Raw genomic sequence first — 13,780 nt, forward strand, 5'->3', positions numbered from 1 at the left:
GATTACAGGCGTGGGCCACCATGCCTGGCTATTTTTGTATTTTTAGTAGAGAGGGGGTTTCACCATGTTGGCCAGGCTGGTCTCAAACTCCTGACCTCGTGATCTGCCCACCTAGCCTCCCAAAGTGCTGGGATTACAGGCGTGAGCCACCACATCCAGCTTCTTGTTCCCTCTTTTATATATAAGTGCCATTTGCTGAATCAGAAAACTTTTTGACAAGCATATTAAAAGATTTCAGTTGTATGTAGTAGCTCATGCCTGTAATCCCAACACTTTGGGAAACCAAGGCGGGGGGATTGCTTGAGTCCAGGAGTTCAAGACCGGCCTGGGCAACATAGTGAGACCCTGTGTCTACAATTAAAAAAAAAAAAGAAAAAAAAAGTGAGCCGGGCATGATGGTGCATGCCTGTAGTCCCAACCGCTCATGAGACTGAGGTGGGACGATCGCTTGAGCCCAGGAGGTTGAGGATGCAGTGAGCTGTGTCACACCACTGGATTCCAGCCTGGGTGATAGGGTGAGATGTTGTCTCAAATAAAGTATTAAAAAATTGGATCACCTTATTCAGCATTCTGTTGTTTAGCAGTTTTGGAATTTTAGTTGTTAGTAAATCTTGACCTTGAGTACACGTTATTTTGATATTCTGTGTCACAAAATGGGAAGTATGCATGAAGCACATCTGCCACAAAGTATGGATGTCTAGATTTTTTTTTCCCTAGAAAAAGTAGTTACAATTGTTTGAGATACAAGCTGAACTAGCTGCTTTTTTTCACAGAACATTTTTAGTTGAAAAAAACCTGACAAATTGATTATTCATATTTTAGGGGTAATTTTGGCAGAGATTTGCTCAAAAAAGAACAAGTCAGCTTGGAAAAAACTGATGGCATTTGTTGCCAATGATAAAACTCAAGCTTCCAAATGAAACCTAAAATTTTGGAAGGCTTGTATACACTTCTGTGCCCTTATAGCTTCCTCAGACTTAAAGACTTTTGTAATGAGATTGGTGGTAATATTAATTAATGGTATTTTGTTTTAGATATTGTATATCAAAATGTGTCAACATTTGGAAGATTTGCATAACTCAGTGAACCAATATTTTCCAAATGATCAATCACTGGACTGGTGTTACAAATATCACACATAGGTAAAAGTTCTATTTAAATACAAGGTACACCAATGGACTTTAGAAAAGCTCATCAATACGATTTCAGAATCCACATTGCAACTAGCCTTTAAGGAACTCTACTACTTGTCATATTTTGGTGTGGTATCAAAGAGAATATCCATAATTATCAGAGAAAGCTATTAAAATACTCCTCCCTTTTCCAACTTTATATATGAGTGGGGTCGGATTTTCTTCACAGACTTCAACCAAAACAGCATATAACAACAGATACAATACAGAAGCAGATATCAGAATCTAGTGTCTTCTATTAAGCCAGAAATAAAAAATATTTGCAGAAATATAAAACAATGTTACTCTTCTATTTTTTTTGGAAAATAATTATTTTAAAAATATAAACATGGCTGAGTGTGGTGGCTCATGCCTTTGTAATCCCAGAACTTTGGGAGGCCGAGGCAGGCGGATCACCTGAGGCCAGGAGCTTGAGACCAGCCTGGTCAACATGGCAAAACCCCGTCTCTACTAAAAATACAAAAATTAACCAGGTGTGGTGGAGGGCACCTGTGGTCCCAACTACTCAGGAGGCTGAGGCAGGAAAACTGCCTGAACCCGGGAGGTGGAGGATGAAGTGAGCCAAGATCGCACCACTGCACTCTAGCCTGGGCAACAGAGTGAGACTCTGTCTCAAAATAAAAACATGCTATTTGTGTTAACATGTAATGGGTTATTTTAAAATGAATTAAACATTTTAAACTAAATCATTAAATCAATTATTAATTAATTAAATAGGAGGCTGAGGCAGGAGAATCACTTGAACCCAGGAGGCGGAGGTTGCAGTGAGCCAAGATGGCGCCACTGCACTCTAACCTGGGCAAGAGAGCGAGATTCTGTCTCAAAAAAAAAAAAAGGTATAAATCAAAAGAATTTCAAGGCAGAAGACTGAATAGAAGAAAACAATTTCAAAATCACTGATCAAGACCTCGTTCTCATTTTGTCTTTTTTTTTTTTTTTTTTTTTGAAATGGAGTCTTGTTCTGTTGCCAGGCCGGAGTGCAGTGGCGTGACCTCGGCTCACTGCAACCTCCACCTCCTGGGTTCAAGTGATTCTCCTGCCTCAGCCTCCTGAGTAGCTGGGACTACAGGCGTGCGCCATCACATCCAGCTAATTTTTGTATTTTTAGTAGAGATGGGGTTTCACCATGTTGGCCAGGATGGTCTCAATCTCTTGACCTTGTGATCTGTCCGCCTCAGCCTCCCAAAGTGCTGGGATTACAGGCGTGAGCCACTGCACCCGGCCTCATTTTATAATTATTAGTTTATTAAAACTTTTATGTGTATGATTAGAACTTAAAATCACAATGAGTTTTGGTGTTCACTTTTTCGCACATTTGAGGTTAATCTAAGGTTGATTAGAATTTTCAATTACTTATAATTGAGAGAAAATAGTGTTCAGTGATTAATAATATCTTTGTTGTCTTTTTTTTTTTGAGATGGAGTCTTGCTCTGTCACCCAGGCTGGAGTGTAATGGCACCATCTTGGCTCACTGCAATCTCCATCTCCCAGGTTCAAGCAAACCTCATGCCTCAGCCTCCCGAGTGGCTGGGATTACAGGCATGCGCCACCTATGCCTGGCTAATTTTTGTGTTTTTAGTAGAGACAGGGTTTCACTATGTTGGCCAGGCTGGTGTTGAACTCCTGACCTCCAGTGATCCACCCACCTCAATATCCCAAAGTGCTGGGATTACAGGTGTGAGCCACCACTCCCGGCCAATAATATCTTTAAAACTAAAAATATAAACAGAAAATTGATAAGTAAAATGACTTTACTATTAATATGTTTTGTTTAATCTGAAACTATAAAATAGAGATACATCTACCTATTTATGGATGGATAATACCATCATCTCATATTTGTGGAATGCTTTATAGTTTTTCAAAGTACTTTTATTCACTTTATCTTCCATATATGTTATCTCCTCTGATTCCAGCAATAACAGCCCGGTGAGGTAGCCAGGGCAAGTATGTATTTTACACATTAGCAGGAAGGGAGGCTAAGCGAGGTTTATGTAACTTGCTCAGGCTGAAACACTGAAGAAAAATTTGTGACTCTCATTTCAGTGATGTTTTCTGCATTATTATAAAATATTATGCTACTCCTCACTATATTATGTTGATGGTTGAAATGTCATTATAAAGCTTAATTTATATGATTCTCTTGATGAGGATGATGAAGCAAATGCTCCATCAACTCACTAGTTTACAGGGGCAAGCATTTTCCTACATTTCACACATAATTTGATTACCTCTGTCCTAAGTGAATAATCTATCTGGGTATGAGAAACATGATTTGAAAACACTAAACCACTATATTATTCCAACAAAGAACCATCTTTCACACCTAAGTAAAAAGGAACTTCAAAAAAAGTCCTAACCAAAAAAAATCCAAATGATGCATGAAATCAAGTCAAAATTGGGTATCTTCTATCTGTTTCTTCGTTGTTGTGAAGAATGTTGCCTGGATTCCTTCCATCTAAAGACTTGATTGTCAGACCTGTGGCAGAACTCTAGATCTGACTTTAGCCTTGGGGAAGCAAAGAGGACAAAACCTAAAAGCTCAACTTTCTGCATGGTATGCATGATTCAATGAGCTCTTTCTGCTTTGGAGTCTGTTGGCCTGGAGACTCGGATATGATAGGGCTTCAGTTCCTCAGGAGGGACAGAATCTGGGGTATTGCTCATGAGGTCATGTCCCCGGAAGGACTTTGGGAAGGCTATGACATCTCTGATGCTTGGAGATCCAGTGACAAGGCATATCAGTCTGTCTAACCCTGTGAGTAAAATACAAAGATAACAGATGAGAAATGTAATCTAATGTTGGAAATAACTTAGTTTTTCTATAAAAGTTGTAGAGAACTTTTAATGAAGAATCTTTAACAAACTGTAGCCAACCATCGTTCCCTACCTTTTTAGAGAACTTTTGTTTGTTTGAGAGGTTCTTTTCTATCTCATTCTGGAAAAGTATTCAGGACTAATGTTCACATCCTACTTGGATTGTCACAGCGATTAGTGTTCCTAGCAAAGGCTTACTAAAGGCCCTAAAACAGATTCAACAGTATATTTGGTGCTTGGCAGGGAACTCCATAAACACAGAAGGAAGTCCCTATTGTTGGGGCCTACAATCTAGGTGAGCTTCCTAGAATTTCTTACTCTTCCTTGCTTTGACAAAACAAGCAAAGTGAGTAACCATGGCAATCAGAAGGACACTGGCATCTTCCTGTTTTCATACAAGCTGAACATTATGGAGCAGTGCTTTCCAGACTCCAATGAGTGCATCTGTGAGGCCATGGGGATTTGAACAATAATGACTTAAGATCTGCAGTTTTAAGCTATTAATGATCTTTCAAATGCAAATTATCAGTTAAGTTATATCTTTATAACTGTTAAGATATATTTAAAAAATATATTACTGAAATTTCAACAGAAACTTACATTCTCATGGAACTCTTGGACTCATCCTTCCACCTCTACCAACACAAACTGAGAACCCGAATTTGAGACAGTGCAATGGAATTCAGTTTATCTTATAAAAGGAAAAGTTGTTTACCTAAGGCAATTCCTCCATGAGGGGGTGCCCCATAATCTAAAGCCTGGAGCAGATGGGAGAGCATTTTCACATCCTCCTGAAATTCAAAAGATAATTCAGTTTAAATATATTTTGAAGGTCCACTAAGTGCCACCACTAGGCTTAGATGATAAAGGGGAAACAAAGTTGAGTTTTAAAACACCTAAACCTGACTTAACCAATAATAAAAGTTTATTGGAAAAGTATAAAGAAAAAATTACCTTAAGTGATTTGCAGGTTAGCAAGGGAAAAAGACAAGTCATAGATGATTATAACATGTACAAAAATGCCTGGTGTTCAGTAAATGCAGCTTTTACTGTATTCACAATGCAAACAGAGTGAGACCAAATGAGGAGGTGGGGATAAAAAGCAGGAAACTCTCCTGTCACAGAGACCAAGGGAAGAGAGCATTACTAAGTGGGCAACATTGTCAAATGCTGCCGGGAGGAAGGAGAACTTAAGGGCCAAGAACAGGCCACTGGATTTGGTGATCTTGTGAGTAACTTTTGTGGGGCAGTACGTGTAGAAATGTTGAAAGTGTGTTTGGAAATGGTTCTCCAACCAGGCTACAAATCAGGATCAAGTGGGAAGTTTCAAACAAACAGAGGCCAAAGCCTTATGCTTAGAACTTTTTTATTCAGTTGGTCTGATGTGTAGCCAAGGCACCAGTGTTTTTTTTAATGCTTTCCAGGTGATTTGATTGTAAGGTGCAGCAGGGCTGAGAACCACTATTTAGGGAAGCAACAGAAGTAATGTATTCTAGGCCAGGTGTGGTGGCTCACACCTGTAATCCCAGCACTTTGGGAGGCCGATGCAGGCAGATCACCTGAGATCGGGGGTTCAAGACTAGCCTGGCCAACATGGCAAAATGCTGTATCTACTAAAAATACCAAAAAAAAAAAAAAAAAAAAAATGCTGGGCGTGATGGTGTGTGCCTCTGGTCCCAGCCACTCGGGAGGCTAAGGCAGGAGAATCACTTGAACCTGGGAGGCAGAGGTTGCAGTGAACCAAGATAACGCCACTGCACTCCAGTCTGGGTGACAAAGCAAGAAAAAAAAAAAAAGTAATGTATTCTTAGTGACTCTTGAAAAGTTTGACAATGAGAGGAATGAAAAAGGCTGAAAACTGCTGACTGGAAGCTGGGCTGGGCAGGAGGATCGCTTGATCCCAGGAGTTTGAGACTGCCCTGAGTTATGATCATGCCATTGCACTCTAGCCTGGGTGACGGAGTGAGACTCCATCTTTTTAAAAACAAACAAACAAACAAACAAACAAACAAACACACAAAACCCAATGGGTGACTGGAGGCTTTGAATTGGCAGGAGAAAAGTTAACAGATTTCGGCTGGGTGCAGTGGCTCACGCCTGTAATCCCAGGACTTTGGGAGGCCAAGGTGGGTGGATCTCTTGAGGTCAGGAGTTCGAGACCAGCCCGGCCAACATGGTGAAACTCTGTCTCTACTAAAAATACAAAATAGCCGGGTGTGTTAGTGCGCACCTGTAATCCCAGCTACTCAGGAGGCTGAGGCAGAAGAATTGCTTGAACCCAGGCGGCGGAGGTTGCAGTGAGCCAAGATTGAGCCACTGCACTCCATCCTGGGCGACAGAGCAAGACTCTGTCTCAAAAAAAAAAAAAAAAAAAGTTAACAGATTTCACAATGCCGTTAAACTTTAAGGACTCTGAAGGCTTAAAGCTAAAGGAGTCATCTCATGGTCTGAGTTCTCCTTCCATCCTACCTCACACTTGTCAGTTAATCCCAGAAAACAATCTTTTAGGACCAGAGTCTCTCAGACCTTTTCCTTTCTGAGACCTACCCAAGCCTTCTACAGCATCACCAACAAACTTCAGATTCTTAGGTCTGCACCTGTACAGACTCTTCTTTTACTTTTAAAAAATCCTGATTACTCCACTATCACTAAAATATATCCCTGCCTTAAATATAGCTAAAGTAGTATCTAATAAGTGATATAAAATCTTTTCAAACTTCTCTCTCTTTCTCTAACATTATCAACATTTTTAGTCACTTCAGACTGCATGGTTTTCATTTGATTTGATTTTTATTTTTTCAAGCTGCATGGTTTTTTTAAGCAGGGTAGTGGTTAGGAGCATGGGCTTAAGAGCCACCTCACCTGGATTCAAATCCTGACTCTGCTTACTTTTGTACTGTCACTTTGGCAAGTTAAGTAAGTTGCCTCAGTAAATCTCATCTTTAGAGTGGGCAGAATAAGGATATTTATCTGCACTATTATAATAAGGGTATTTAATATGCACTATTAATTAGTACTTAAATAGTGCTGTTTAATAGTGCTATGTGCCAGATACTATTTAAGCATTTAATATATTATTTACTTTTAATATTATTATTTACTTTTCCAAGTCCTACATTAAAGGTAGAGAGATAGCTGATGCTATTTTGTATCTTGTGAATCCTCCATTCATAACAAATGTTTAATAAAATAGGCTGATTTAAGTCAGATGCAGTGGTTCATGCCTATAATCCCAGCACTTTGGGAGGCCGAGGCAGGAGGAGTGCTTGAGGGCAGGAGTTTGAGAGCAGTGTGAGCAACATAGGGAAATCTTATCTCTTCAAAAAAATAAAAAAATTTGCTGGGCATGGTGGCATGTGCCTGTAGTCACAGCTACTTGGGAGGCTGAGGTGGGAGGATGGCTTAAGCACAGGAGACTGAGATTGCAGTGAGCTATGAATGCACCAGTAGACACCTGCCTGGGTGACAGAATGTCTCAAAAACAAAACAAACAAGCAAACAACAACAACAACAACACAAAACTGAAAAATATTCTGGTAAAAAAATAAGCCCAGGATAGCAGATGATGTTTGTTACCTTTAGTAAGGTTGCCAGGATATAACGCTGCAGCTCTGCATTGTGAATTCGAATTGAACCACCTCCTATTTCATTGCCATTTAAAACCAAGTCATAGTGTTGGCTACGGGCCTAGAAGATTCACAGAGACTTTGTGTTAGAGAAAATGTCTGGTTTTCTGTTCTACAGGTTGAAGACCCTGTAGATTTTTAAAGACAATGTATTACTACTAACTCAAACTCCACAATTTCTTCTGGGGCTTCCAGAACTGGGTCCTATCTTTCATCAGACCTTGAAGTCTGAAGTTCTTTGCCTTTATATACACATTTCCTTTTGATTTGGAAGTATAGATACGGTACCTTTTTGGGCTCAGTGTACAGGAGGTGTATGTCACTGGGGTGGGGAGCAGTAAATGGGTGGTGGGCCGATTCCAGCTCTCTGGGATTTTCCTCCTTGGGCAGGAAGAGTGGGAAATCTACCACCCAAAGAAAAGAGAACAGAGTGGGGTCACGGAGCACCACTCCTCTTGTTTCTAGAAGGTCAGCACATTCCAGTCGTAATTTTCCCAACAAAGAGCACTGCAAACAGAAGACATAAACATTGAGTTAACTTCTTGACAGAGCAGGCAGGAAATGACACAGCCTGGATTCCGAAGCCAGGCCATTCTCTAGGAAAGGATTAGCCAATTAACAGATAGGATGCCCTTTGCTTCTCAGAACACAAAGATCTGAGGATAAGTCTAATTGCAACAAGGTTGAGAACAATCATCACACTCAACCAACTGGGTGAGTACCGATAACTCGGTGATTAAGAACACAGGGATCAGCACTTCATAGACCTGGGTCTGAATCTCAGTGTGGCTAATTACGAACTTCTCTGTACCCTTTTTCATTGTAAAATTGGGATAAAAATATCAACTCCAAAAGACTGCTATGAAGCTTAAGATAATGTACATAAGGTGCAGGACCTGACAAAGTATGTGAGTGGTAGTCGTTCTGATTATTTCCTCACTTCTCTTGAAGGGTTGTGGTGAGGATTTGGTAAGTGCCTGGCACACTGTTAATGTTCAGTGAAGGCTGGCTATCACTACAGGTAATGCAGATTAGAGGTCCATTTAAGAGTGCGGCGGGGTGCAGTGGCTCACACCTGTAATCCCAGCACTTTGGGAGGCCGAGGCGGGCGGATCACAAGGTCAGGAGTTCTAGATCAGCCTGACCAACATGGTGAAACCCCGTCTCTACTAAAAATACAAAAATTAGCTGGGCGTGGTGGCATGCACTTGTAATCCTAGCTACTCGGGAGGCTGAGGCAGGAAAATCGCTTGAACCCGGGAGGAGGCAGAGGTTGCAGTGAGCTGAGATCGCACCACTGTACTCCAGCCTGGGCAACAGAGTGAGACCATCTCAAAAAAAAAATAAAAAATAAAAAAAAATAAGAGTGTGAATTTTGGAACCCAACTTCTTGGGTTAGAAATCCGGCTCCTCCACTTCCTAGCTGTGTGACTGTGAGCAAAATTTTAAGCTCTGTGCCTCACTTTTCTTATTTTTAAAATAGCAACAGTATCAGAACTTCTTTCATAGGGTTGGCATGAAGATTAAATGAGTTAGTGTATACAAAGTGCTTAGAACAGGGCTTGGCAAATACTAAGTGCTTAATAAGTGCTACCTATGGTGTGCAGGACTTCCCTGAGAAAGGACAGCTGGTTAGAACAGTGACATATGCCTAGAGACATGATAGGGTGTTATTTTGCAGCCCATTCTATCTTACATTTATGTCTACATAACGGACCTTCATTGTGACATTTTCAGAATGTTAATGTTATTCCTCGAAAGTCTGGTTTCTAGCTCTCTTTCAAGGAGGGCCTTGTAGGAATCAGACCTATAACTTCCTGAGAATGAAACACCAGCATGTTTAGTTCATACCAAGAGAACGTTTAATAGCCATATTAGTTTGGAACAAAATCCCATGTTCTTTTTTAAGAAATGCATTCATAATAAAATTTGGAAATAAATAGCTTTCTTCATTTTACTATTGTAGGGGAAGGGGAGACGGGGGATTGCATTTAGCTTTGAAGCTGAACTCTGAAACTTTTTCTGTGGAAGAAACCATGACAAATGAAAATATAGATTAGAAGAAAGAACTTGATGAAGTACTAGTTAGACACACTATCATTTTGAAAAAACTATATACTAAAGTGAAAAAATAAATTTATATCATGCTTGATCTTTATAGTACATTTTTAATATTCATGTTTGACTTTGTACTATACTTTTCTATATTTTACAAAGATCCCTAAAGCTAATTCAGTCTTCCATATCCCCTGAAGAATCATGACTCAGCCAGTGCATGATGGCACTCATCACCTACAGCTGCTGTTCTTGAGGAAAAAGGGTCCCACTTTGACCAAGTTGGTCCAGGGGTGTCTGCCAGCCCTCCAGCTCTCCAGTGGTCTGATCTGTCCCTCCACAATTTAGGAATGCATGATGTATAAAAATTTGAGAGTCCTAATTTTCTTCATTTGTGAAATCTTGACACTGAAAATATTTTTTCATGGTTATATGACTAATTTCACTACCCCTTAATCTAAGTGGCTTTTCTAATTAGGGTCAGGTCTAATCTATTTAAGTAATGCCAATGGAGGCTGGTAGCTATGAAAAAAAACCCTTTTTTTTTTTTTTTTTTTGAGACGGAGTCTGGCTCTGTCGGCCAGGCTGGAGTGCAGTGGCACAATCTCGACTCACTGCAACCTCCGCCTCCCAGGTTGAAGTGATTCTCCTGCCTCAGCCTCCCGAGGAACTGGGACTACAAAATACAAAATTAGCCCGCCACCACACCCGGCTAATTTTTGTATTTTTAGTAGAGATGATGTTTCACCACGTTGAACAGGCTGGTCTCAAACTCCTGACCTCAGGCGATCCACCCACCTCGGCCTCCCAAAGTGCTGGGATTACAGGCGTGAGCCACCATGCCCGGCCAACCCTTAGTTTTTATACAGTGCATTATAAAACACTATAAGATTTATGCAGGCTGGGCATGGTGGCTCACGCCTGTAATCCTAGCACTTCAGGAGGCTGCGGCGGGTGGACTGCCTAAGCTGAGGAGTTTGAGGCCAGTCTGGGCAACATGGTGAAACCCCGTCTCTACTAAAATACAAAAAATTAGTCGGATATGGCAGCGTGCGCCTGTAATCCCAGCTACTCAGGAGGCTGAGGCAGGAGAATCTCTAGAACCCGGGAGGCGGAGGTTGCAGTGAGCCAAGATTGCACCACTGCACTCCAACCTGGGCAACAGAGCAAAACTCCGTCTCTTAAAAAAAAAAAAAAAAAAAGATTTATGCAGAGCAGCTCCATTTTATGAATTAACAGTCTACAGTTCAAACATATACTATATACATAGGAGAGTAAGGCATTGTTCAGGATCAACAGCACTGATGCTTGGAAGTAATTTTTCTTACTGCTTTATTGTGCTCTCCAGCAGTTAGTAGGACCACATCTTCCTCTTGGGTCTCCATTAGTCTGATTAATTCCAGTCTTTGTGACTCCATTATGAAGTTAGCAACTGGAGAATTCCAGTTTCTATTGGCGTTAAGGAATACAGGTAAGATTTCCTGCGTAAAAGAAAAAGACTTATTCACGTTTTTTTTTTTTGAACAGTGGGATTAATTTATCTTCTTATAGTACAAAGATTTCCGGTTCCCAATAGAAGAGAATTTAAAAAGAGATTATCTCTATTATCTCCATGAACCCATTCAAAATGATACTAAGGGAATTTTATAAAGTAGGCTTGGCACGGTGGCTTATACCTGTAATCCCAGCACTTTGGGAGGCTGAGGTGGGTGGATCACTTCAGGAGTTCAACACCAGCTTAGCCAGAATGGTGAAACCCCATCTCTACTAAAAATACAAAAAGTAGCTGTGCCAGTTCTGTGCACCTGTAATCCTAGCTACTCAGGAGGCTGAGGCATGAGAATCATTTGAGCCTGGAAGGTAGAGGCTGCAGTGAGCTGAGACTGGGCCATTGCACTCCAGCCTGGGTGACAGAGTGAGACTCAAAAAAAAAAAAAAAAAAAAAGTCATTTCAACATAATGAAAAAAAGGGGGAGGGGATGAAGAATGGAGAATAATATCAGCAGATGAGAGATTTCTGCGAATTTTTGGCAGATTGCAAGTGAACTGAGTAGGAATGATTAAAGAAGCAAGGTGCAGGAAGGTCTGGCATAAAGAACAATGGAGGCAGCCTCAGCACAAGAAGGAACTGATTTTACCCTGCAGAATTCTGGAAAGGCTCAGGACTCTTAAGCCTTGAGTGCCTAGAGCAGCCTTGCTGCTCATGCTAAACTAAACCTAACCATTTACAAAGCCTCTCTCTTGAGCTTCCAACCAGCTTTTTTTTTTTTTTTTGAGATGGAGTCTCGCTCTGTCACCCATGCTGGAGTGCAGTGGCCTGATCTTGGCTCACTGCAGTCTGCCTCTCGGGTTCAAGCAATTCTCCTGCCTCAGCCTCCCTAGTCGCTGGGATTACAGATGTGTGCCAACATGCCTGGCTAATTTTTGTATTTTTAGTAGAGACGGGGTTTCACTATGTTGGCCAGGCTGGTCTCAAACTCCTGACTTCAAGCGATCTGCCCGCCTTAGCCTCCCAAAGTGCTGGGATTACAGGCGTGAGTCACCGTACCCGGCCCCAACCAGCTTTTAAAATGCCCCTTTCTTGAATATGTACAGATAACCAACAATCACTGCACATTGAAGAAACTCTGCAGCATTAAAAAAAAAAAAAGACCAAGATAAACCCAAAAAATTAGCCCCAGAGAAAACATAAGTTATGGACCAAAAGAGAATTTGAATCCTCAAAGGTACTCAAAAATATATTTTATGAATAAAACCAGAATAAGATGCAGTGAAAAAAGCTACTGGGAAATAAAAAAAAATTCAACAGAAGAGTTGAAGAAATCCCCAGGAAAATAGAACAAGACAAAGAAAATGGTGAAAAATAACATGCAAAAGAAAGGAGACAGGTTAAATTGGTTCGACATACAACTAGTAGAAATTCCAAAGAGAGACTAGAAAAAATGATGAGGTCAAAATTATTAGATAATAAAAGAATTTTCTACACATAAAAAGACATAAACCTTCATATTGAAAGGGCTCTTCAAGTGTGTAACACATTAAATGAAAAATGATCAAAAGGCAAACAAACTCTGAAATTTCAGAACATAAAGAATCAGAAGGCAAAAAGCTTCCAATGAGAAAAAACCAGCTCTGCTACAATGGAATAAATTCACACAAGCATCAAAGCATCAGACTTCTCATCAGTAACAACAGATGGGAGAAGAAAGTAAAGCAATGCCTTAAATGTTCTAAAGCTGTGCTGTCTAGCGATGCACTGTTGCTATTTACATTTAAATTAATTAAAATGAAATAAAGTAAAAAGTTCAGCCCTTTAGTTGTACTATCCTATTTCAAGTGTTCACTAGCGACATTGGCTAGCAACAACTATACCGAACAATGCAGACATAAAACGTTTCCATCATTACGGAAAGTTTTATTGGACAGCACTCTTCTAAGATGATATGGCTGTCAATTCAAAATTTTGTACTAAGCCAAATTATTATTAATCAAGTGTGAGGTTTTAAACATAAAGACATTTTGTAAGAACTCAGTAAGTTGATCTCTCACATGCTTTCTTAGGAAGTTACTTGATTACATACTCCAACACAAAAAAGAAAGAGGAAAACCTGGGATCCAGGATGGGTGGCTTCAACTCAGAAAAGAATGAAGAAAAGGGCCGGGCACGGTGGCTCACGCCTGTAATCCCACCACTTTGGGAGGCCGAGGTGGGCGGATCACGAGGTCAGGAGATGGAGACCATCCTGGCTAACACAGCGAAACCCCATCTCTACTAAAAATACAAAAAAAAATTAGCCGGGCGTGGTCGCGGGCGCCTGTAGTCCCAGCTACTCGGGAGGCTGAGGCAGAAGAATGGCGTGAACCTGGGAGGCGGAGCTTGCAGTGAGCCGAGATGGCACCACTGCACTCCAGCCTGGGCGACAGAGTGAGACTCCTGTCTCAAAAAAAAAAAAAAAAAAAAAGGTTCAGAAAGACAGCTGTGCAGAAGGTACAGAGTAACTAGGTGAAGTCTGTATATGTGAGCCTCATCTCTCATGACAGGAAGTTAACAAGGTTTAAATGAATAAAGTAAAAAGAAAAAAAAAGTAT

General features: G+C 40.7%; 1 protein-coding gene across 2 annotated transcripts in view; it reads right to left on the bottom strand.

Moving 5' to 3' along the window:
- Positions 1-1,411: 1,411 nt before the first annotated feature.
- DARS2 (aspartyl-tRNA synthetase 2, mitochondrial) overlaps positions 1,412-13,780 on the bottom strand; it is a 35,509-nt gene continuing 23,140 nt past the window's right edge. Inside the window, exons 13-17 of one of the 2 annotated variants that reach the window (XM_019026754.3) lie at positions 11,020-11,172; positions 7,925-8,143; positions 7,587-7,697; positions 4,726-4,801; positions 1,412-3,949 (exon numbers count right to left, since the gene is read on the bottom strand). In XM_019026754.3, the coding sequence (XP_018882299.1) occupies positions 3,762-3,949; positions 4,726-4,801; positions 7,587-7,697; positions 7,925-8,143; positions 11,020-11,172 (747 nt within the window). In that variant the 3' untranslated portion in view covers positions 1,412-3,761. Of the gene's footprint in view, positions 3,950-4,725; positions 4,802-7,586; positions 7,698-7,924; positions 8,144-9,538; positions 9,659-11,019; positions 11,173-13,780 lie in introns of those variants that run through there. The other variant, XM_055366084.2, reaches the window with a different exon arrangement.

Source organism: Gorilla gorilla, chromosome 1, assembly GCF_029281585.2.
Source record: "Gorilla gorilla gorilla isolate KB3781 chromosome 1, NHGRI_mGorGor1-v2.1_pri, whole genome shotgun sequence".
Lineage (NCBI taxonomy): Eukaryota > Metazoa > Chordata > Mammalia > Primates > Hominidae > Gorilla > Gorilla gorilla.